Consider the following 23,492-nt stretch of genomic DNA (forward strand, 5'->3'; position numbering starts at 1 on the left):
TAATTATTAGTTTTGCTATTTATAATTATTTATTTAAAATTTTTATACAATATTCGAATAAAAGTAAGGAAGTGATTCGATTATTAAGTAAGTGCAGTTAGGAAATGATTATCACGGTAAAATTATTATTAAAAGGAAACAGCTGTAAGTGTTAGAAAATAAAAGGAGGGCAATACGCATAAGAGATTCAAATTTCTAGAAAAATTTTATTTTATACGATCGAATACAAGTTGCACATATTGTTGGTTCAGATGGAAGAGTAATTATGAGGAGGAAACGAAATACTGCAAAGAACATTAAAAATTTGCAATCCACAGTAAAGTTCGAAAGTGGGCCATGAAATGGATCGCGAATGGTGTGAGGTTGTCTGTCAGTATCAGACGTCTGGAACTTGGATAAGTGGTCCTGTTTGAACGTATTAAAAAATAACGTCGAAACGAATGTTGAGGAAATAAAGATTTTAAACGATTTCAAGTTTTAAGCCAAATTTACTCAGCTAGGAGTTGCTTCCTGTATAATCGCCTTAAAGTTTTCCAAACACCTGTTCGTTTGCCTAATATCAATGTGAGATGATTAATATCACAGTGGTAGCATAATAATAATGTTCAAAATGAATTGGATGAAAGAAAAATGTTGTATTTCGTAACCTTAAGTACGAATAATTGATATTTAAATAAAAGAAATGAATTTTAACATGAGATCAATTTTTGCAATATCTTTCAATACGTCATTTATATTGTACTATAGTTTTTCATTTATAATTTTACATTCACACTTTAAACATGTCTTTCGTGCAATGGCAAATATAATATGCGGGAAACTTATTTTCTCTTGACTCGTGTTAAGGTTCAGCATAACACATTCATGGAACAGTGTTTCTCGATCAAATAGAAACGCATGCACGGGAGAATTGTTTTTCATCGAGATGAATTTAAAGGCAAAGAAGACCAAGAAAGAATAGAAAAGCGAGCCCAGCAGAGTATCCATTTAAATTCTTAAGGTAAATTTCATGTTTAAATGGAACTTATGGCTGATTTAACGTTGACACTTCTTTAAGTAAGTTTTGTTACACTAGAAATCTCAGTTTAAAGGAGAATTGTATGAAAAATGCATATTTTCAGTTATAATTTTAAAAGACAGATTTAAGGATTAATTTAATATCGCAATATTGCATAATGGTTCTAGTTAGATTGAATCGAATTAATTCTGTTCATGTTATAATGTAAAATATTTCATATTTTTTCTTTCCTTTGAAATTTATACCTACTTGTAGTTGTTAGCATATTTTATGCGAAATAAATGTACAGTGCTCAGATTGACCGCGTCATTTGAAAAAAAAATTGAACATTTATTTTCTTCCAATGAGTGTGCATATATTTGCAAAAATACATGCTCATATTATGTAGTTACTTAAATGTAGCTCCTTCTAGCTTGCAGCGACACGTTAGTCGTTTGATTTTTCTCCCAAATTCGATTGTTCGTTATGTATGCATTTGAATTTGGCGCCACTGTTTCTTATATACAGCGGCAACTTGTGAGAATTCGTATTTGTTCTTTGTCGCCTCTCTTCTTCTCCATGATAAAGAAACTTGTAAATGTGCGCTAAACGTGTAAATTGATTCTCGAAATGAACGTCGAAATTTAAAAAAAGAAAAAAAATCGCGTATAAGTGAAACCGCGTTGTTCGAGGAAGCACCGTATTTCATTTTGTTCCATAGCTCTGCAAATACATTTTATTTAACAAGCGTCGATAAATTTTCCGCAGAAAGGAATTCATTGATTTGATCAAACTGAGAATAGATTTTGTTATATTGTCGAATTGGTGTTAGAAATTCAATTAAGCATTCCAAACTTCGGATGAGGTAGGGGTTGGTGTTATATCAAGAGTTCAGTTACTTATCGGTGTACTTAGATGAAATTTTAATAGGGGAGATTAAATGTAAAAATTCCTTTCCGTTTTGCTGTGAAAATTCTGCTGACATTTCAATAGGGCGTTTATTTTCTGGTATTTGCTGATAGAAAGGCAAGCAAAAAAAAAAAATGTTAAGTTAATTTTTTTTTTTAATCGAGTAAAGATCGGAAAGAAATTGGTGTGATTGTTAAAAATTGGCAAAGGGTTCACATTTCAATAGTTCGATTGCCTTCTAATACAAAATCACACACCCACAATAATTGTCAAATTTTTAAAGAATTTCTACTGGAGATATAAGAGAAATTATGCTCTGGGCACTGTATATTTCAACCTAATATTTTAATTGTTTCCCAAGATAAGAAACCTCTTATCTTCAATATTTCAATAGTTCGTTTTCCTCCTGATGCAAAGTTATTTTGAAATAATTCATATTGTATAGTGTAAGGATATGTAGCGTGGATCGGTTCACCTTTGATTTGCCTGTCGGCGGCATTGTTGACAAAGACGACGGCAACACGCCGCTTCGCCGGCTAACAGTATGTCGCGAGGACGGAGATATCAACAGTCTTCCTGCGCCTTTCGAAGCAATCGGATCACTTTCCTTATACAACGTATATTCTTAACTGTAATATTAAACGCCTTCGATTAATTTCTACCTCTCACAACGGAGTGCTTGATACTTTTATCCAAGGCTGCATTTTATCAGTATTGGTGGTTGAAGTAATTTCTCAGAAATACTGCTTTTGTTCCATTGATGAGTCGAGCTGATTCGAACGCGTTAATTAATTAATCAAGTGTGAAGGCAGTCTTGAAAATTTTGAACGTGTTAGTACACTCGTTAAAATTATTTAATTGCTAGGTCGTTAGAGGCACTTTTGAAATTTTGCACATGTTTATACAATATTTACCTAACTGATCATGTAGTTGATAATTAGTTCGTAATATTTATCATGAATGTGCATATTACAGGGTGAGCCATTGAATTACTCAATTTTGGATGTAATTTCAGTGTGATTATTATATTTATATTATTTATAAAGTTCGTCAAATTTAACGGAAAGTAGAAATTAAAGTACCTGTTACGTGTTTATAGCGTTCACAGTGCTATAAAGTTTTTTAAATTTAATAAGAAATAGAAATTAAAGCACTATGTGTTTTTCATTAAATACTTTCTTAAAGTAGAAGTTATATTTGCTTTCGTAATGTTATTTCGATATATACAGTTATTTTACGGTTTGACGGACAATCGTGGTACAAACATGTGCCGATTTGTTAATGCACTATTAATGCAGGTGAAATTGATACATTTGTCGCAAGTAAATTGAATAATATTTGTTTATCGAAATTATCGTGATAATAATGTAACAGTAAAGTATTAATTGTCCACGTAAGTAATTTTACTGTAATTGAGATTTTTAATTCAAAAATTTATGTCAAATTCGTTAGAAAATAATGCAACGTAGGATACGTAAGCAACGACTACCAGAATTATTAAAAAGTTTAAGAATAGTTTGCTTTAAATGTTAATAAGGACACTTTTCGAAGTGTTAATAAGTTAATAAGTTAACAAGAACCTTAGAAAATTAGAAATTTTATTGTGAATTTTGTTGCGAATTTAAGATAACAAATTTCTATTAATAACTACTGAAACATTGTTTTCGAACATTACCTCGCAATGAACACAATGAAGAATGATTTCGTTACGTTGAAGTATATTTCTAACGTGAACTTTTTCATATTTCATTTTCTGCATTAAATACGAACACGTTTATTTTAAACAATAATCAAAATATTTGCAACTTTCAAAAATAAAAATTTTCAAACAATCAATCCTACGTAGGACAATTTAAATTTCTACGGAATTATTATTGCAACGCTATAAAAAATACACGACATTTAAATTAACCAGACTTTTGCATATGAGAAAACATGCAGTTCCATTAGAAAAATAGACTTTGAAATCTCGTCGTCGTACTCGTATACGAAAAAAAATAAATATAGCAGAAAAGTAATCACTTTGGGAAAGATCGATTTTATTTGAAAACATTTTTTGCTACCGGTGATATTTTCCAAAATCTTCGCTGTAACGTTTAGATGAAAAAAAGAAGACGACCGAAAACTCTGTTGGTTGTCTTCGAGTGAAGTATGTCTCAGAATGGGATAAAAATTGGTTCAAGTATTTACTAAATATTCGTCGTTATGTCGCACTTTAAATGCAAGCGGCATTCGTAGGTTTATACCAGGCGAACCGCTTTTATTAAATCACTCGATCCCAAGAATAATGTCATTTCTATCTACAACTGGGTCGAACAAGTTGCTCTTTTACTGTCGATTTCTAGGAACGATGCTTCATCTTATCTGCGCTGATATTGCGACTTTCAAACTTATAGATTACTTTGAAAATTTAATACTCGTCGTGGAAGAACTTTGCATTGTTTTTTTTTTTTTTTTAAATAATATTGTCTTATTACTGACTAATTATTTTTGGAAGTAAAGGGTGAATTTCGTGTCTATTTCAGGGAATATTAAATAGCTCCTTGCTTTTCACCGTTCAAATTACTTTCAAGCGTGTACTTTAAGTAAACGCGTAAATTCAGAGATTCGAAATCAACTTGTTTCGTTTGATCGGAAACTCGAGGTATTATTTGTAGTTATAAATTTTATCAAATTCTTGGGCGAATCTGTTCTGCAAATATTCGTAACGAGCGAAAGCTACGTTTTTGTTCCTTTCCCCTTTGATTCGTAGGTTCGAGTAGAAAACGAAGTTAAGCTGAATGACGTCGAACGAAGTTACCCTCGTTTTTGATGGTGTATAAAGAAGCTACAATGGTTACTTTGTTATTTCTGCAGATCATCGTTTAAGAAGATACTAATTAAAAAATATTCACTCTGTAGATTCAGAAAAAGTACTTTCACAGTCGAACTTATCCATAGAATAAATACACTTATCTTGAAATATGAAACAATCGCGAATTATGGTCGCTAATAACCAAGACGTTGATGCGACCTTAAATTGTATTTAAAGAAAATACGGAAAATAAGGAGCATTGTGTTTCTGTTTTTTAACATTTTAGCGTAACTTTTCAACGTCCCTTTAAACTTCCGTTGAAACTCATAATTGTCCAGTAGCACTGAACGCATTAATTATTACGAGTAAAATTGTCGCCTTTGTTGGGAATTAAAGTCACGTCCAAGTAAGATAAAATACCCTTAAAGTAAGATAAATAAATTCATTTCATCGAGATAATGATGTTTGAAATCGAAGAAATCACGATTCGTCCCAGGGAATACCTGCAAATACTTAGTTCCAAGAATATCGAGGTTTTTCTTTCAAATATTTTCGAAAGGTCAGTTTTATGAAACTCTTCTGCTAACGACAGTGTGTAGCCACTTCTTTCGCTGTTCCGTCCGTTAAGAAACACTTTGTTGTAGAATATTAAAGCAGACAAGCAACAGCGCTTAGAAAATACCGAATGTTAAAAAGAAATGAACACGCTGCCACGATCAATTAAGACGCAAAAAGCAACGAGAACAGGTTACAATGTGTCGTTAGATTTCGACACATCTGCATCCAGAAACGATAGAATCGTTCGAGCTGCCAATCTGATTCATGATGGGAACGCTCAACTCTGGTCCGAATTCGAATGAGCAGAATAGGCTGTCGCAGTCGTAAAATGTATTTCGTCGACGATCATAAACACAAAGTGCGAGCAGAATGTTTCGGTTGAGAGCGTGTCACCTGCAAATATTTCTATTTTCCCCGAATGCGGACTGTGGCAAAAAAGCGATTTATCGCGGGTTGTGTGCCATCGAAAAGCTCGTCGAACGGGAAACGCTTCGCGGCTCGAGCTATTTTCGCGACCAATGCACTATGTTTGTCCCCTTGCGCCTCTTTTAAAGTCAGACTTTTACGCGCTACTCTTCTCTCTTGGAGCGAAATTTTTCGATGGAAGCATGGGAATATTTGACTCAGTTATTGTTATGGAAATAGATTCGTAGAAAATTGTTTTTTAGTTCCGTGTTTGGTTCAATATTCACATGTTTTCTTGTATGAAATACCTTTGTAGAGAATTTTTTAATAATTGCACTCTTCAGGTGGATAAATCTAATGGGAGATGTTGAATGTCCTTTGAAATTGCCTTTAAGGCTGTTTTATAATTTTTGATTTTATGGTATGATAACTGGTGTGAAAGTAATTTCAACTATCTCAGATATTTTAACCCTTTGCACTTTGAACATTCTGACCGACCCGCAATTTTAACACACTTTTGCAGAGAATTTTTTGGAAAGGATTATTTCTTTTGTTGATTTGCTTCATTTTCATACGAATAAAGCTTGAACGGAGTTATGGTGCGTACTATACCAGTGGAATGCAAAGGGTTAATAATAATTTGAAAATTTTCTCAAATAATTTCAGAATAATTTCAGATATTTTGGTCTTTGAAAGACCTCGTTTGCAAGTAATCTCTGAATCATAGTAATGTTAATCGTATACAATCGAGGATAGCAGCAATTATAAATATATAAATCGTTGGACGTAATGGATCGTCGACTTGCTTTTCTAAAGAAAACTGGAAGGTGATACCGAGAGCAGTCAATCACTTGAGAAAAGGAGAGATAGGGTAGAACAAGTAGGATCTGTGAACCTATTCCATTATAAATGATCGAAAGAGTACTTGACAGTATTACAACACGTTTAAACGCGTATATTGATAATTTAATCTATTTTATTGAATACATTGCTTGCTTTTCGATTGAAACATAAAATTCCGGAAAATTAACTTAATGACAATATCTTTGTTTTTAAAATATTGAATATAGGTAAGAAGAAACTGAAGTTCGGATTTGTTCAAATTAACGTAATAATTAAATTTCATATTTACTATTGAGATATTAAATTCGAGTACACTTTTAATTATAATATTTTCTAAAATGATGGAGATTCGAATTAATCATCTTAATTTCTCTTGACTTAAAAATGATTATTGCCCTTTCACATATTTCTTTTTTTTTTATCTATCAGTCGTACTATTTTTGCATGAAACTTTCCGAAAACGAAGATTCATGCACACTTGTTCAAGTGTAATTCTACGAATGAAATTCAGTTAAGAACAGAAAAAGGAACTTCGCTTCGTTCAGCTGATTTTTAGTAGAATAATTTCCCTTTTATAAAAATAATCTCCTTGTGTGCTTCTATTAAGTTCCCATTCGTTTTTACCACGAGTGCTCTTGTCAAAATCAACAACTCTCGGATCAAAGCTTCCACGTTTAACATTTGTCCCTTTCCATATTTCGCTTGTTCGAGCGAGCCGATTAAAAATGTAAAGGGAGAAGAAATACGGGAAAAAGCACTTTTATAATTTGTGTATTTATCTATCGGTGTAGAGCCGCTTTTGTGCAGCGGGGAGAATCTCTACCGGTAACCAGCCCTCCCGTGATCGAGTCCCTTTAAAGTGCTTTCAGAAGCTTTTAAAACACGCAAACCGGACGTGATCGGGGGGAGAGAAACTTGAAACCGATGATCGATTAAAGCCAGCCTTCGTTTAAGATAATAATTGAGTGAATAAGTTCACGCCCTCGTCCGATTCACCCGCTTTTTCATTTCTCTTGCAGATCACGTGCGACCAATCACGTTTCGCGTTGCACTTTTTACCTCAGCTTTTAATTCAGCCTGCTCGCGCGGTTCGTTCTTTTCTCCACTTTCCTTTTTTCCCCTGTTGCGCTCGATTTGTCATTTTCTCCACGAGAGAGATTCGATTGATCCGCCTTGCGTATTCAACGTTCTATTTTAAGTCACTTAACCGGCTACGTATACGCTATCGTTCATAAGTATTGGGACACCCGTTATGTTTGGTACAGAAAGTATCACGTGATTTCAGTTTTAGAAAAAATGGGACATTTTTTTTTATTTGCAAGCTGTCGCAGCGACGATAACTTTGCGTGTACTTTTTTTTTCGATCTCGAGCTCGACAAAATTCTAGCATTTTTGAAAAGAACAAAGGGAGAGGAAAATTAAATTTGTCAATGAATGGCTTTGTTCGTTAGCAGAAAGTGTAAACTGGATACCGCAGGGCTGAGATAGGAAACGGTGAAATGTAGTAGAGTATTTTCGAATTAGACAATTATTGTCTGATGTAGACTGGAATAGTCTTTAGTGTCACGAGAACACCGTTACAACGTTGTTATTGTCAAATTGAATCGATGCACATTGAAACTGTGTTGATTACAGATTCTTTTTTCTATTCACAATTATATTTATTCTCGTTAACACATAGAAAGAGGGGATAGATTAGATCTCAGTTATTGAAACGAAATAATCTCTTGTTATGTTAAACGTTCTCTATTTTATTCGATAATTTTTGCTATTTATTCCCTATTGGCTGATACTTTTTAAATGTGTGGATTTCTTTTTCCTGTAGTAATGCAATTTCAAAGAATGTGCAAATCGGTTTCAATCAAATACTATTACTTTTTTAATGCATTCAATTATATGATTGAGTGTTTGAGTATCCAGAATTTTCGAATTAAGTAAAGACTCAAATTAAGATTATTTAATTATTTATGTACTCTAAGTACTGTACCTATTGTACTTTTATTTATCAGCACTGTTTATATATGAAAATTCTATTTTTTAACACTTCTTCTTTTCTAGTAATCAGTTACAATTATTTCAACACTGATATACAGTATCGTAATTCTTCCAAAAATACCTAAAATTATACAGCCTGTCAGTAATCTTAAATTACCATTAATATCGATAAATTTTAATACAGAACGATCGTTCAAGATTATCAATGCAATATTTTTCCATTTTCTATTATCTTATACTTTAACATTTCACAATTCCAACTCTTTCAATAATACAGAAACAAATGTCAAACTTTCCTCAACCAAAATTCATTGTGAGCAGAAAATTTGATAATGTTAAAATTCAAAATTTCACTTGATCCTTTTATACGAATCACAAATTGTTATATATTTTCTGATACATTTAAATATTCACCGAATACTCTGTATACACTTTATCTCACTTACAGCTGATATCAGTGAATTAACGACTGTTCTATACTCGCATAACAACGGCAATCAATTTTCTTTTCTACCTGACAGGTGGTTGTTCAGCGTTTGGGCATTCTTGTTACGGTGGCCACGGCAAGAGGTTCGATCCACATTTGCGGGATAATGTGCTTCAAGGGAACGAACCGTCTACCGACGACAGAAGCGAAAAAACAGAAACTCTGAGTTTGAGCAACGACTTCGTTCGCCCGGAGCAGAAATTCGGAGGACAACCGGAGATACTTTTTCCTCAGATGCGTCGTCAGGATTCCTCGAGATTCGATCCTTACACGTTGTCCTTCATCGTACGACAATGGGTATACAAATTTTCCCTCAACACTCGACTTGCAAAAAAATTATTTGCAACATATGGTGTCTTTCTTCATACGAAATCATTTTTGTTGAAACATTTTTTTCATTGGTTCAGTCCCTAATGAGGTATTCCAATTTTGAGAGATAAAGGAAACACCCTGTATATTCATATAATAGATTTGTAATTTTTAGTTATTTTCTCGTGTTTTTTTACAATTTGTCTTATTCCACATTTGGTAAATTTTGTCGTCTTTTGAAACTTATCACTTCCAATTTTGCGAGATAAAGGAAACACCCTCTATACACACTACCGGCCAAAAGTTTGGAATCACTGTGCATTGCAAGTTAGACAAAAATTCCCAGAGAAAAGTCAGCAGCTGTAAGAATTTTTTAACGAATTTTGTATCATTCAAATCAATCGATACGAGATAAGTTGCTATTTATCTCCACAATATCAATACCAAGTCTATGAAAAATTAGTAGCAGATTCAGTACTGATTCCAAACGTTTGGCCGGTAGTGTATAATAGATTCGTAATTCTTAGGAGTTTTCTTTTTGTATTCTCATCCTCGTGTTCTTTACAATTTGTCTTACTTCCACATTTGGTAAATTTCTTTATCTTCTGCAACTTGTTATCACGTGAATGCCGATCCTCATTAGGAAGACATTTCAGATTTTTATTTCCAGTTCAGTTGGAAGGAGTGAAAACGAACCTAAATTCACAAAAAAACAGTAGAAACTGTGTAACACTTTTGTAGAAAATACTTAATAGGACGAAGCATGCAAGTTTGAAGAACTACGAAATTAACGATTCAATTAATAATTGCAGTTGACGTTGCATCATCGCCTTCATCAACCGGACGCGGAGCTAAATAACAAATAAACGGATAGGCATTTCTATTACACTTTGAATTTGAAGTTAGACAAGAGAAATATGTAAAATTGATAAATGAACATGTTTTAATGTAATACCTCAGCAGTTACTCTATTATAATTTGAAAAATTTGTATGCCTTACTTTTATGCAAAGTAAAATGCGTGAAATGAATTGTATTTAAACTGTCACGAAGATAAAATATGTACGATTAATAATAGAGTATTTCTTTTCTTGCTCGTAATCAATAAACACACCAGAGATCGTTGTATTTTACTATTTCTTTATGTTTTTCACGAACTTCGGTTTTAACAGTGACATACAATTGTTCCATCTGAATTATGTATGAGTATGAAGTAGAGTGAATAAAACGTTATTCCTTGAAATGAAGTTTTGTCAGTTTGCCATTAACAGATAAACGTGGCTCAATGCAGAATCAAAGAATTTACTTTGACTTTTTTATTATTTTTGAACAATGACTTAATTATTAGTTAAAACATATCTGAATTATACCAATATTTTGTTAAGCATACATATATCTTACAATCAAACAGTACTGAATAGATTATAGTAATTTGTAATATTTATTCAGGAGTGACATTATTTGCATAATAAATACTATAAGTAATATCCAATTGTATTGTATTTAATTCACTAAAGCAAATTTTCTTCATTTGCTTATTATGTCCTTAATAGTTATGTGTTTTTCTTTTTCAAACTGTAGGTGTATCTTTGATTACTCATTTTTGGAGGATAAATTATTTGAACATAATATTTTCACATTATTTAGAGGAAGATAAGTTTAATCCCTTCTATTATGTTTTCTAAGTGCTGCAATTTTTAAGTCATGTTTTCAATTATTTAGTATTTAATTTCATTAATATTTAAAATTCTCATACCTTCCACATTTTTCTTCTGCAAAATTAAATTTTTCGTAAATTATTCACACCTCCAATATTTAATATTTCCATTTTTGTGCATACTAAATTGTAAATCAAATTTCGTAGTAAAATGTTTAATTAATATCGTGTTACAGAATGGTACGATATTCGAATTAAGAATTAAGCTCTTCTCTTGTAAATTTTCATCAATAAAAATTCATCGATACTTATATAGCACTGAATTTATTAAATGGAAGATTATTTAGTTATTAATATTAACGTGTTGATTTCGAAATTGATACATATTAATCACGGTAATAACCGCAATGATAAATGAATGTGACTAAAGCAGCTGTGTGATAACAATTCAATTGTAGATATTCCAGATGAATAATTAATACAACTTCGTAATGGATAGACTATTTTCTTCATTCTCATTTTATTCCAACACCTTCGAAATTACCTCTGGTACGTTACAAACGAAAACTCGTCCTTTTCTATACTTGCACAATTATTCATCGGTGGAAATGCTATTCGATAATGCAAAGCATCGTGGGAACTTCGTAATCGATAGCAGACTTAGTCTCTGATATATAAGGAAGTTAATCTACTTGTTTATCCAACGCGGATATTTGTCGGTACACTTTTCTTGGAAGCAACATGATCCAGTGACAAAAATGATTTCAATATGCGACAAATTTTGGTTGAATTTTAATATTTAAAATAGTATCCTTTTATTTCTTCTACGTTCCTAATTTAAGAAATGGTGAAATAAGAAAAATGTGTGACATTCTGTGCGCATTAGTGAAAATCTTAGTACCAAAAATCTGATCATTTTGGTTTTTATAATAGTTAAATATAAATCTTGTAATTTTTAACGAAGAAGTGTTCAGCACTCGATAATACTATGATATAATTTTTTGGTGGAATTTTCGGTTGCAATAAAAAGCATGAAAGGTCATAAAAGAAACTACTGTGTTATCATCGGTATATTAATTTATCATTCTTTATTCGATACTTTTGTATTTATAACAAAACTTATAGTTGGTTAAACGAAATTTAATGTATTAATCACAGTTACAGAAAGATGAAAACAGAGGCAACTGTTTATGTATGAATTTATTTATATATGAATTGCCATATGTACGACTAAAGTATCAAATTAACGATTAATGGATTGGCATGTTGATAAGATAGTCGTTCAATTTTTTCCATTCACGAAACACGATTTCTAAGAAATTAGTTTTAAACAATATTCTCATTAGTCCAGTTATTATGTATTTATGACAATTTCTATTTTACATTATGTTTCACAGAAATGTTCCGTTCTCTTATTCGAAATTATCATTTGCGTCACTCTGAAAAAGTAAAAGGAATAACCGATTAATTGCCGGGAACACGTAGAATTTTATAATTAACGGTACTTTAATTTACCAAGAATTTGAAAAACTCTATGTTCTGTGGTTTACTGCCGTGTTCATTGTTCTCGTTTGTTGGTATCAATAGTATTTCCGGAATTTCGTTCCTTTCATCGTTCACACTTCCCGTTACATCCTGTACGCCATTCGTATGTTTACTTTTTCCCTCGTCCATTTCCTCGGTATTCATTCTGTCTCTGAAAATGTTAACACACTGGATAAGTTAAGGTTGAAAGAAATTTAGGCAATTTTTCAAAATATTTTAACAAATTTTAACATCGAAAAATTGACGGAGGCGTTTAAAATATTGAAAAGGCATTTAAAAGCGAATAAACAGCTTTGTTATTTATTGGATAACACATCTTACCGAATAGACTCGTCGCTAATAAAATGTGCGGTTCGCTCACCATCGTTCCAATTCTCGGGAAAATTCGTCTTTACTTTGAAAAGTCTGTCCCACCTGTCTCTGTGTTTGTTAGATACCAAAGGGCGGCCAATCAGTCGAGAGAGCATCAGTTGTTCCTTGGTAAGCGATGGTGTATCTTGCTGCAAGTCGTTTATTGTTTTCGATGGTACTGAATATGCATTGTTATGTCCTCCGCTGCGTTTTCCATGAGCTGCAATTTGAAATTGCATCAACAGAGGTACAGATTTTTGAATTAAAAAGTTTATCGCAAGGACTGTATTATTTTGCATATTTTTTTTACTGATACTAATGATTATAAGGATGTTATTGTGTTCAGTTACAATTTCTTTTATTCTGATTACTCGGTGAAATTAGATGTCGAATGGAAATTAGGCGATATTTTCAGGCTTGAGTAAAACATTTATTTTTATTTTTGAACCGTTCCTTTTCTCACTGTTAAAGTGAGAAGCGGTAAAAGGTGAAGAATGATTTATTTGTACTCTTGCTGAATTTCATTTTGTATTTGATATAGGCGAAAGGTTTTATTTTCCGTGATAACACGTCTATGCCTGGAGTTTCAAGAAGTGTGTATCAAGCCAAATTTCAAAGTACCTCTTTCACTTTCATATAAGAAACTTCTGAAAGAAGCTGATTTTTAAACGGTTCATTTTAAGAAAGTATATACGTATATTTTGCTTGAACAGAAGGGGAAACTCGTTTCTCCGTTAAGTTGCTATATTTTATTCATTCATACGGAACCATTTTTATATTTATGTGCTGTCAGAATAGTCGGATTATCGAAAATATCGTTAAACGATAAAAAATAAGTCACTTGATGTTATAGAAATTGTAATACAGTCAGTGCATTATTTTGTAAAATTAACAACAATACATAGAATTTTATGGAGTAAATATGGTATTTCTTGTTTCGTATTTAGAAAAGAGAAAGAAAATATAGTTCAGTGGGAACTACACTTTTATATAAAATTCAGTTCAACGGAAATGTATTTATGATACATTAGAAGTGAATAAAATCATACCTCCCCAACACGAATGTCCATAGCTTAAGCAGGAACCTGTAACAAATAATATTTCATGGTTAATAGTGGTTTATTTAATTTGTGTTAATATATAGATGAAAAATACATGGTTTAATTTTTATGCTTTTTGATTAAAGGAAATTAAATAAAATTTTCTGATCAAATTCTTCTTCCAACATTTTCATAGTAGTTAAGTACTTAACAACTAATTTCAGTTGTAAATTAATCGAATTTGCAAGTCTTTATACTTAGTACTTAGTAATTAAATATGTCATTTGGTATTGTATGAATATTTTTGTCGAAAATCAGGGTGTATGTGCTTGTGAGTTACTTATTTAGGTACGTATGCTAAAAGAAATTAATCTTCTCCACTTGAAAGTGTAAAAAAAATGAATTTCTACACTCGAAAATATCATAGAGCAGATTTTGATGTGCTCTTGAGGATTTCAGAATGTTTTCCACGAGGTAAGCTGTGGAAACTATGCTCCATTGGTTTTTTCCCGAATTTTAGGCCAATTTTTAGTCAGTTATAGATAAAAAGTGGAACAGAATTTGAAATTTCTTTGTTTTTCATTTCAATGTACAGAATCATCCCTTAAAATTTCTCCCACCTGTTGCTGAAGATGTACATATACATATGTAGTGTGTTCCATTTTAATCTACAAATGCAAATATTTCGGAATCTGCAGTGAATTGGAAAATCTGCTTTTGGAGGATTAAATAATACGAATGGCGACATTAGTGTACAATATGTAAACGATAAAGGTGGGATTTTTTATATTTACAGAAAACACCGAATTTGTCAGAAGATTTATGGTTTATTTAGTCTAGGGGTTGAAACGAATTACTGCATAATTTGCAACACTTTACTGCCACTTTCTCACACGATCTTCTTCTCACGCAATCGCGCCTCACATTCATACCTTCTTGTTTGCCATTCCCAAATTTAATACCCTTGTGGCGGTCAGTGAGAAACGTTAGGTCAACATTTTTTTACCATTACCACGTGTACTATATTTCCGTCAGAAAAAAAGAGGGTTACGCTGCTTCCTAGAATTTTAACTACCATTGAGTACCTCGTATTTTTTGAGGCTTCTCACCTTGAGAAATAATTAAAATGTTAAGTTAAAAAATACAGCGCTCAGAGCATAATTTCTCTTACACCTCAAGTGGAAATTTAGCAATTATTATAATTATTATATCGAGGAAATCAAACTAATGAAATGTGAAAATAATCATTTTTTATTAATTAAGTTAATATTTTGTTGGGCCACCCTTTGCCCAATATTTGACAATCACAGCAATTTCATTCTGATTTTTAACCGGTTTTTAAAAAAAAATAATTAACCCTCGTTGATGGTTCACTCGTCATTGGCATATTTCGAGGAAAACTTTCTTAGGAAAGAACACAAAATGTAGACCTCCTTGTTAACTACTTGTATTTTAAAATTCTTTTGAACTGGCCGACAAAGGATGATGAACAGTAGAAAGGTTTCAAAGAAATAATTTTCTCTATGTATAGTGCAAATAACTTTGGTCGATTATTTCCTTAATGACAGAAATTTTGATAAATATTTGAAAATTTAATAAAAATAACTAATAATTCATCGACGTCGTAACCGACACACGGTGTTCACAGAAAATCGTTGGATTATTGGAAAAAAAAATAGAAATTTTAAACAAGTCGATGCAAACTAATTGAATATCATGTTAAATACACGTGATAACTTGATAATTCGGTGGAATAAAAAATGCTTAATACACGCTCTTGTAACAAGGGCAGGTGTACAGGATACTTTATCTTCTGAATTTCTGCCGAACAAAGATCTAAGGTGGGCGACTCAATCTCATTAGGGTTTTTAAATTAACGCTGAAGCAAGCGAGTGTGGTTACTTGCACGATGAACTGGGTTAATTAAAAATTCAACAGAGCGTCTAAGTGGATCCTGTACGAAAATGAAAAGGTTCACGGATCTTCTTTAACCCTACTGAATGTTATAACATGTAAAAAATACGTTATTTTTAGCAATCAATTAAACGTTCTGTATGCACCATGATCTAAATTTTTATCCTTTTCATTCACATGTCATGGAAAACTGTAAAATTTGAAAAAACATTCTATTTACCGTAACTCATGGTATCTTAAGTACAATGCATTTTGACTTGAGTTATTATTATTTCTAAATTTTAAATATCGATAGAGAATAAAAATTGCATTTATGAAAATATTACAGAACAATCAGTATTCCTTATTTTCGAATTTTTAGAAAGAAAAGAATTTCTACGTTTATTTTGAATTTGTATAATTATTACAAATATACACTGAATAGATGTAGTTAAAAAGGTTGGTTTATAAAGTTCAAAGGTTTCGGTGAGCTAAATTAGATTTTATATTGATTCAACGTTTTCTGAGGACCATTTCACCATTCACTGCACGCGGAAGATAATATCGTAAAGGTTCCGTGTGTAATAACAATTTTCTGACGCTAACAATACTCTAGATAGTAGGTACACGTGGAATTTTTATTATTCAACGTGTGTACTCTTTGCTATTGTAGTGCATGTAATGTCTACTGCGTTGTTTCGTAAAATTGGTACTTTGAACGGTCACTGTAAATATGCTGAACTTTGTAACCATAATGTTAAATTGATAATCGACTAAACTGTGAAACTAGAGGCACGTTTATGTATTTTTCACTTGTTTCATTATTTTTATGATAAAAGTAATTTTGTAGACGAAACATTTAATTCATTGAAAATTATTTAACGTCGTAATTAGGTTTGTGCAAATTATTTTTATCGATATCAGAAAAATTATATTGGAAATCGTTATCAATTGCAGATTTTTTAATATTACAAATTTTAAATAATTTTTGTAATAAAAGTTTTACGCGAATGAGGGAAATAATTGTTAGATAAACATCGTACTTCTTACATTAGACATGAACTTTTTCAATTTTTTCCTACATTCGAATTTCCGAGATTTCGAAGTAAGCTCAAGTGTGAATCCGTTTGTCGTGTCGTAAAATTTTAAAGGTAAACGCGCTTCGTACATTGCCCCACCATCGATACGTGACTTTTTGCAAGAATCTTTGCATCGGAACTTAGCATTTTAAATAACATCGAAAGAGTAAGTTTCTAAAGAAACCACTCTAATGAGAAAAATGAAGAATTTCTTACAAAATTTCTATTTAACAATTATAAGAACAAAGATGAATCACGTTTTTATTTCTACGCACACAGAGTGTCACATTTTTCTGTGCGAACTTTTCTTCAATTAAAGACATAGAAAAAAGGAAAATACAGTTTTAAATATTAAAATTGAAAATTCAGCCGAGAGTAGTAAATCTGCGAAGTATGCGTTAATTTCCCTCGATCTCGATGTAATTCGAGATTTTTACGCGACGACGTATTCAACGTGCGATACGAAACACCTCGGATGTACCTAAACGAAATGCCAATACAGGCCTAATGAAATATATATACGAATAGAATTGAACATTACACGTAATACGTTCAACTGACACATCTTTAATACGAATCCACGTGCAGGGGAGAAAGACACGCGCGGCAACATTTCCATATCCGGCTGCATCAAGCCAGCTGACAAAGGCAACAATTGGTTTTCTGATTTCGCTGTTCACGACGGACCACCGTCGTCGTCTCTTTCGTTTCTTCTGTCATTTTCGCGCTGTCTTTGAACCTTGGATGTTATATCGGAGAAGCGAAGGAGGTGTTCCTTTTATTTTATTTAAGATACTCTCGCTAGAACGTGGAGAGAAATATTGAGCATTAGAATATTCAGAGTGCACCGCGAAGAGATGGTAAATTCGGTGTAAAAAAAATGATACGAAATTTATTCTGCAAGTGTTTGTGCGGTCCTCTGTCAGCGAGAAGAAAATAATCGATACAGTTGTATCTGTATAAAGTAGAAGACTTATATTGTAAATTTTTGGAAGATGTACAGGGTGGCAAATTATGTAGTTTGACTAAAAAAATGTTATAGACAAAAATGAATGTTGGATGATCGATAAATCTCAAAAATACTTCTTTGAAGCTTCGTGCTATTAATTTTAAAAATGAGAGATTGCAAATTTGTTCATACATCATTGGAAGATACACTATTTCAATGCTTTTAACGATAGTCTGCTTTTATTCTAATTAATTATTTGGTCCAATTAAACGTAAGTTTGAACATTCTGAAATTTTAAGTCACGAGTTTCAAAAGTGATCGTTTATGCTTATTAAGAAAAATACAAAACTTCGACGTGCTAACAGCTTTGTATGTTTACTAAATTTAAGTGAAACTAAGCGGTAAGTAGGTTATATTGATGTTATAGATCAAGCAACAAGTTTGTGTTCAGTTGCTCATGTAAAGGATATGCAGACCAGTCTGCAAAGGTTCACCAATTTTCTGTTACTAATCTTGTTGTTTTAATGTGACGATTTTAAATATTGTTATATTACACACACTTTTATCTCGTTATTCTTTGAGTGTCAATTTTTGTTATTTGAAAAGAATTATATAAATAGTAAATAGTGAGAGAATGATGTTTCATAAAAAGCATCACGTTCGTAGTTTAAAGAAGAAATTGCACAAAATGGAGATTATTAACGAGAATAAAGTCGAATTTTAGTTTTGCCCTTCTCTGACGAGTTGCTTTAAATCGTATTGACATATTCAAATAAGGAAATTCAAACATGTAGAGCAGAATTCATCGGTTAATTGTACATTAGTGACATTTAGTGGCAATTTATTACTGTTCGTTTGCGATTCAGTCAGGACCGTAGCAATACTCATATCCTTGACTGTGAAACTCGTAATAAAAATTATTATTACAATTCTGTGCAATCCTTTGAGAAAAATCTACATTTCAAGTATCAAATATAAATAAATATTTGACAAAACAAAAATTACTGTTTAGCTTGTTAATTTGACTTTTCAACGAGTAAACAGCTTTCCGCAATTATCTCTAAAATAATCATACAAACTTGTAAAGAGAAATTCTCTCATGTCTCAAGAACTAAATCCATAATCCCAAAAAATTCCAACTCTTTTTAAATAATGAAAAAATGTATCTTTTAACAGTCCTCTCAGAAGTACTTGCTTACTGAAGTATCGATCAGCGAAGTCACGAGGCAACAAAACGATCCTCAAAGTTTAGTTGCAACAGGTTACCATCACGAAACTGCTGGAACGCGTGAAGTTGCTAATCTTATACCCTGTAAACGGGGGATTTTCTACATACAATTAAAATTTAACGCGGTCCGATGATCCCACGGATGATCCCATTAACAAAGTTGCACGAACTTTGTTATTATTGTTCACGTTAGACCTTCTTAAGCCAGCCGTTCTATTATGCCTGCGTTTTGCATTTAATAACAGTCTCCCACTCTCCACCGAAACTTTCAATCAGGAATAATACCGTGTAGGAACTTGTGCAAAATCTTGGAATATAGACGTTTATTTTCATCCTCTGTATCTTTCACTTTTTTTTTCTTTTTTTTTTCAAATAAATTTCACAATAGAACAGATATTGGATAACAGACAATAGAGCGTTGTGATAGTGCACTGACTAATTATAGACGAAATTTATGCATATGTGTTGTAGCACGTTATTTCTCTCTTTAATAACATTCGAGACTGATGACTAAAGTTTTGTGGAATAAGGTGTCTAAAAAATAAAGTTCTCATTGATTTTTGGATTAAATACAGAATGAATAATTGAGAGTTAATTGTGGGAGTGTAATTCTATCTAATTCTGGTTAATTCTAAAATGAAATATTTATAGGAGAAGAAATTTTATATCTTTTTCAACTTTTAAGTGATAGCTCAACATATGCTTTTTCAGTAGGAAAAATTTGTGTCATTTAAGGAGGAATGACAGGAGATAATGCGAAGGAATCCAGAACAAGCTTAGAATAACCTCGCTTATTCGACGTAACGAATTTAGATTGTCGATGAAAGTCGACTGAGTTTTACAGAACTATGTTAATAATGAACACTTGAAAGTGTAGGTTCGTGACTGTTACAAATGCTTCAATATTGAATCATTAAAAATGTGAATTTGTATTCGTTATATTTTACATTTTTATCGTTTACAGAAGTTGTATATTCTATCTTCGTCTGATTAGGTATGTTAAAATAAAATGATCTATTTTATAAAAAAGCGTACTTTCTAGAATTAGAGATTTCTATTAATTTCAATCAATAAATAGCCATATATATAGAGTAACGAATGCAGTAAACAGCTAATTTTCAAATTTTTCTTCACCATTGAACTTTCCGTACGGTCATTTCATTTCAATCGCGGAATATTCCCTGGACATAATATTGAAATAACATGACACGAGATTTGCATAATTATAATGCAGTTTAAACATTTTAATTATACATTTTCACTTAACGATGCAATCAACCTTCCATTGTAAAAATTTTCTTCCCCACGATCAGACAGAAATATGACAAAAAGGGGAAGCAATCGGTTTTGTAATTTATTTCTACTTTCCATTTGTGAATTTATTAAAGACAAATTGACAACATAAATTACTAGGATCTTCGACGAACAGTTTTCTGGGATCATTTGCAATTCTTTCTCTCAAAATAATTTGTTCCGTTGCTTTTCCTCGAAACATTACCAGCAAACCATGATATGCACGGTGTTTCATTAATTCAATTATAAATCGTTTACGACGAAAAAGCAAATTTCAGCAGAATTTCGTTAAAGTTATATTTACAATTGTTAGTCATACAAACCAATATTCACTAATATGTGCTAGAAAAGATATACAATATGTTCTCCATATGATAAACCATTTTGCAAAAGGTTCTCCAGTGCAATAGTGGATTTCACCTTCTTCACAGATCTTTAATATTTTTTTTTTTATATCAGTGTTAAAAAAATCAATATTTGTTTATACACTTAAAAGTTAATAATTCACGGAAGAAGTGTTTATTAGTTTCAATTTAACAACTAAATGGCTCAAGCTTTTTTTAAAAATATTAATTCATTTTTCTAAATATAATATAGACAAAATTGTGAATAAAAGTGAATTAAATTTCGTACTCTTCTTTCAGAAACTAAGTGTAAAACACTCAGTTGATGTATTTAGTATTGTACTTTCGAATATCTTTAATTAGGTAATTAAAGTTAGAGAAAAATTAATGGAACGTCGAGAACATTCGTTCACAGAATTCCCTTCGTGGATCAGCGATACATGTTTCAGCGATTTTTCGCGAAATTTGCACGATCACTAATGCGTTTAATAAGTTTATAGCAGAGGAAAAACAAGACGGGCATCATTTTAGTCCTTATAACTACTTCCCGCCTCGGGAGCAGGATTAATTGCGAGAATTTTTTTCTTATTTACGTACATTCCGATATAATGTCAGCAAGCGTCAGAAGAGTTTCTTTTTAACGCTCCACTTTGCGGCCCGTAAATAAAATCAACGCGAGGATTTTGCAACTTTTTCCCCTCGAATCCTGGCAACTTTTACGCGCAAGACTTATTGTAATTTAAACAAATCGTTCCGTTATGCCGCTAAGTGATTTTTCTTTATGTAGACAAAATACACTCGAAAGTAAAGGATCAATTTCGTTTAATACGATTTTCATTTTATCATTCAATTTGCTTAAAATATTTATAGCAATTGGAATATAAATATTAAAGAAAAATGATAATGTAGGTTTCTACAGATTTAAAGTTTAACAAAGTACAATTTATAGTTAATTAGTAAATTTTCTTTTTGGTGGCAAATTATTCTCAACGTTGGGACACTGATGATTAAGTGGCAGTAATTTTAATTCAACGTTTAGCTGAATTTATATAGAAAATTTCTAACTTTCTTTAACACCGCCATTCCATCTCAGAATTTATAACGAAGTCCCATTTCACAATGCACGATAAAGGTCACGCTTCATTTATTTAAAGTGCAACACAGCACCACTTTAAACGTAACGAGATACAACATCAAAAATGTAACTGACAGTTTAAAAAACTTCATTTCTTATAATATTGCAATACGACATAGCTGCACACTGTGGTGTCCCTAATTCTCTGTCGCTGATATGTCTGAAAGTGGTGTCATTTTCTGTTTAAATTTTAACAGATTAAGAGTCCCTTGTTTTACGAAAACACACTTAATTTGAAATTCATAGTGGGAAGCGAAGAAGGGAAATTTAATCATAGTAATCACAATTGTTACTGTTAAATAGAATCTGTGAACGTAACAAAGTTTGCAGGAGTATTTTTGGTCTTTCAATTATCAGATAAAATAAAATGTTACTTAAAATAATTCATTACGTTTCTGTGTTACGTTAAATAAATTTTCTTTCAAGCTTCCTTCGAAGTATTAATTAAGAATTATTATTTAACGTATTTGTGAGTGGTACAATATTTCTACTTCAATTCTCTTAGTATTTCAAACATTGGATTAAAGAAGTATTATCGATATTTGATAATATACATTTTGGAACTATGAAAAATACGAAAGAGAATAACGGTATCGGAACAATTGAATTTGTTATAAAATCTGGAACGATACCGTTTCTCCGTTTATCCATATCCGTGAAAACTTCCGTTCGGTAAAGTTGATCAATGTTGAAACGTATCTATTTTCAGCTACGATATTTTCCATTGGTTTTCATCATTTCCAAGAAATTCAAGTGTATTTCATGCGAATATTTGTGTCATCTTCAGCAACCAAGTGAGATCATTTTTATTTCCCATTTATGCGAAATTATTACATTGTTGCATAGAACAACTTCTTAATTTACTTGAACTAACTTTACATTAAACGAAAGATATCAATATTCTACTTTTCACTTTACCGATTAAACGACGAAATATATTTTATTTTTGAAAAATGTTAGAAATTCTAGTCCTTAATTCTGTCTAAAGTATTTTATCCTACTACTGAAAGCAGCTCAAATATTTTACATTACAATAAATATGCTGCACTAAATAATGAAACATTGAAAAAGACAAAATTACAGATTTTTATTTCGTACAAGATGAAATATATTTTGCTGATTAGATAAAGAAATGCACTTTATCTTGGGAAACTATCGGAACCAGCGAGGATAGAGCTTTTCAATTCTGTCTGAAGTGTTTTATCATGTTATCGAAAGCAGCTGAAATATTCCACATAAACATGCAACACACGCGAGAAATGTAATAATTATAGAAATGTAGATGTACCTGATGCACTGCCCGCAAAACAGAAAATTATCATGAAGGTCCAAGTGCAAATAACAGTCGTCACGGAGTGGTCTGAAGCGATCGCCATGTGACCAGTGTTGTTCTGCGTTATCAAGAAACACACAAACGTGGAGAATTATTTCAGATAATATTTAGGATCTCGGTTAATATTATTCGCGAGAATTATTTTGCGAACATGAAACGCTTGGAGAATTTATAAATATTTAAAATTCGACGCTGAAACACCATTTGCAATTTTTTTATTTCTGTATTGTTCGCGGTATGCTCATTTAACATTTTAATTATGCGATTGAAAATGAAAAAAAAGGGACGAATAGATAAGTTCCTACGGTATGAAAATGAGCGAAATTTTATGCAGATATTCGGAATACCG

The 23,492-nt window shown here is 31.8% G+C and overlaps 2 protein-coding genes across 2 annotated transcripts in view; one reads left to right on the plus strand and one right to left on the minus strand.

The window, feature by feature from the left end:
• The window catches only part of LOC108572631, a 20,373-nt gene extending 10,193 nt beyond the window's left edge, over positions 1–10,180 (plus strand). Inside the window, exons 2-3 of the mRNA XM_017934889.1 lie at positions 9,023–9,285; positions 10,110–10,180. Coding sequence (XP_017790378.1) covers positions 9,023–9,285; positions 10,110–10,163 — 317 coding nt within the window. The 3' untranslated portion in view covers positions 10,164–10,180. The remainder of the gene's footprint in view (positions 1–9,022; positions 9,286–10,109) is intronic.
• Positions 10,181–12,357: 2,177 nt separating this feature from the next.
• On the minus strand, positions 12,358–23,186 carry LOC108572780. Its single transcript, XM_017935061.1, has 5 exons — positions 23,099–23,186; positions 13,899–13,934; positions 12,820–13,069; positions 12,469–12,649; positions 12,358–12,392 (listed from the first exon to the last, which is right to left on the minus strand). Exons 1-5 carry the CDS (start codon positions 23,184–23,186, stop codon positions 12,366–12,368), a joined length of 582 nt encoding a protein of 193 aa, XP_017790550.1. The 3' UTR covers positions 12,358–12,365.
• Between the last annotated feature and the right edge of the window lie 306 nt (positions 23,187–23,492).

This window comes from Habropoda laboriosa, unplaced genomic scaffold (assembly GCF_001263275.1).
Source record: "Habropoda laboriosa isolate 0110345459 unplaced genomic scaffold, ASM126327v1 scaffold22, whole genome shotgun sequence".
NCBI classification, from domain to species: domain Eukaryota; kingdom Metazoa; phylum Arthropoda; class Insecta; order Hymenoptera; family Apidae; genus Habropoda; species Habropoda laboriosa.

What these genes read in the sequence shown, in the direction of transcription:
- LOC108572780 (XM_017935061.1), bottom strand. Translation starts at nt 23,186, where the DNA reads ATGGCGATCGCTTCAGACCACTCCGTGACGACTGTTATTTGCACTTGG. An exon ending in TTTTGCGGGCAGTGCATCAG is followed by an intron (nt 13,935 to 23,098) that starts GTACATCTACAT and finishes TATTTGTTACAG; the next exon opens with GTTCCTGCTTAAGCTATGGA. An exon ending in ATTAGCGACGAGTCTATTCG is followed by an intron (nt 12,650 to 12,819) that starts GTAAGATGTGTT and finishes TAACATTTTCAG; the next exon opens with AGACAGAATGAATACCGAGG.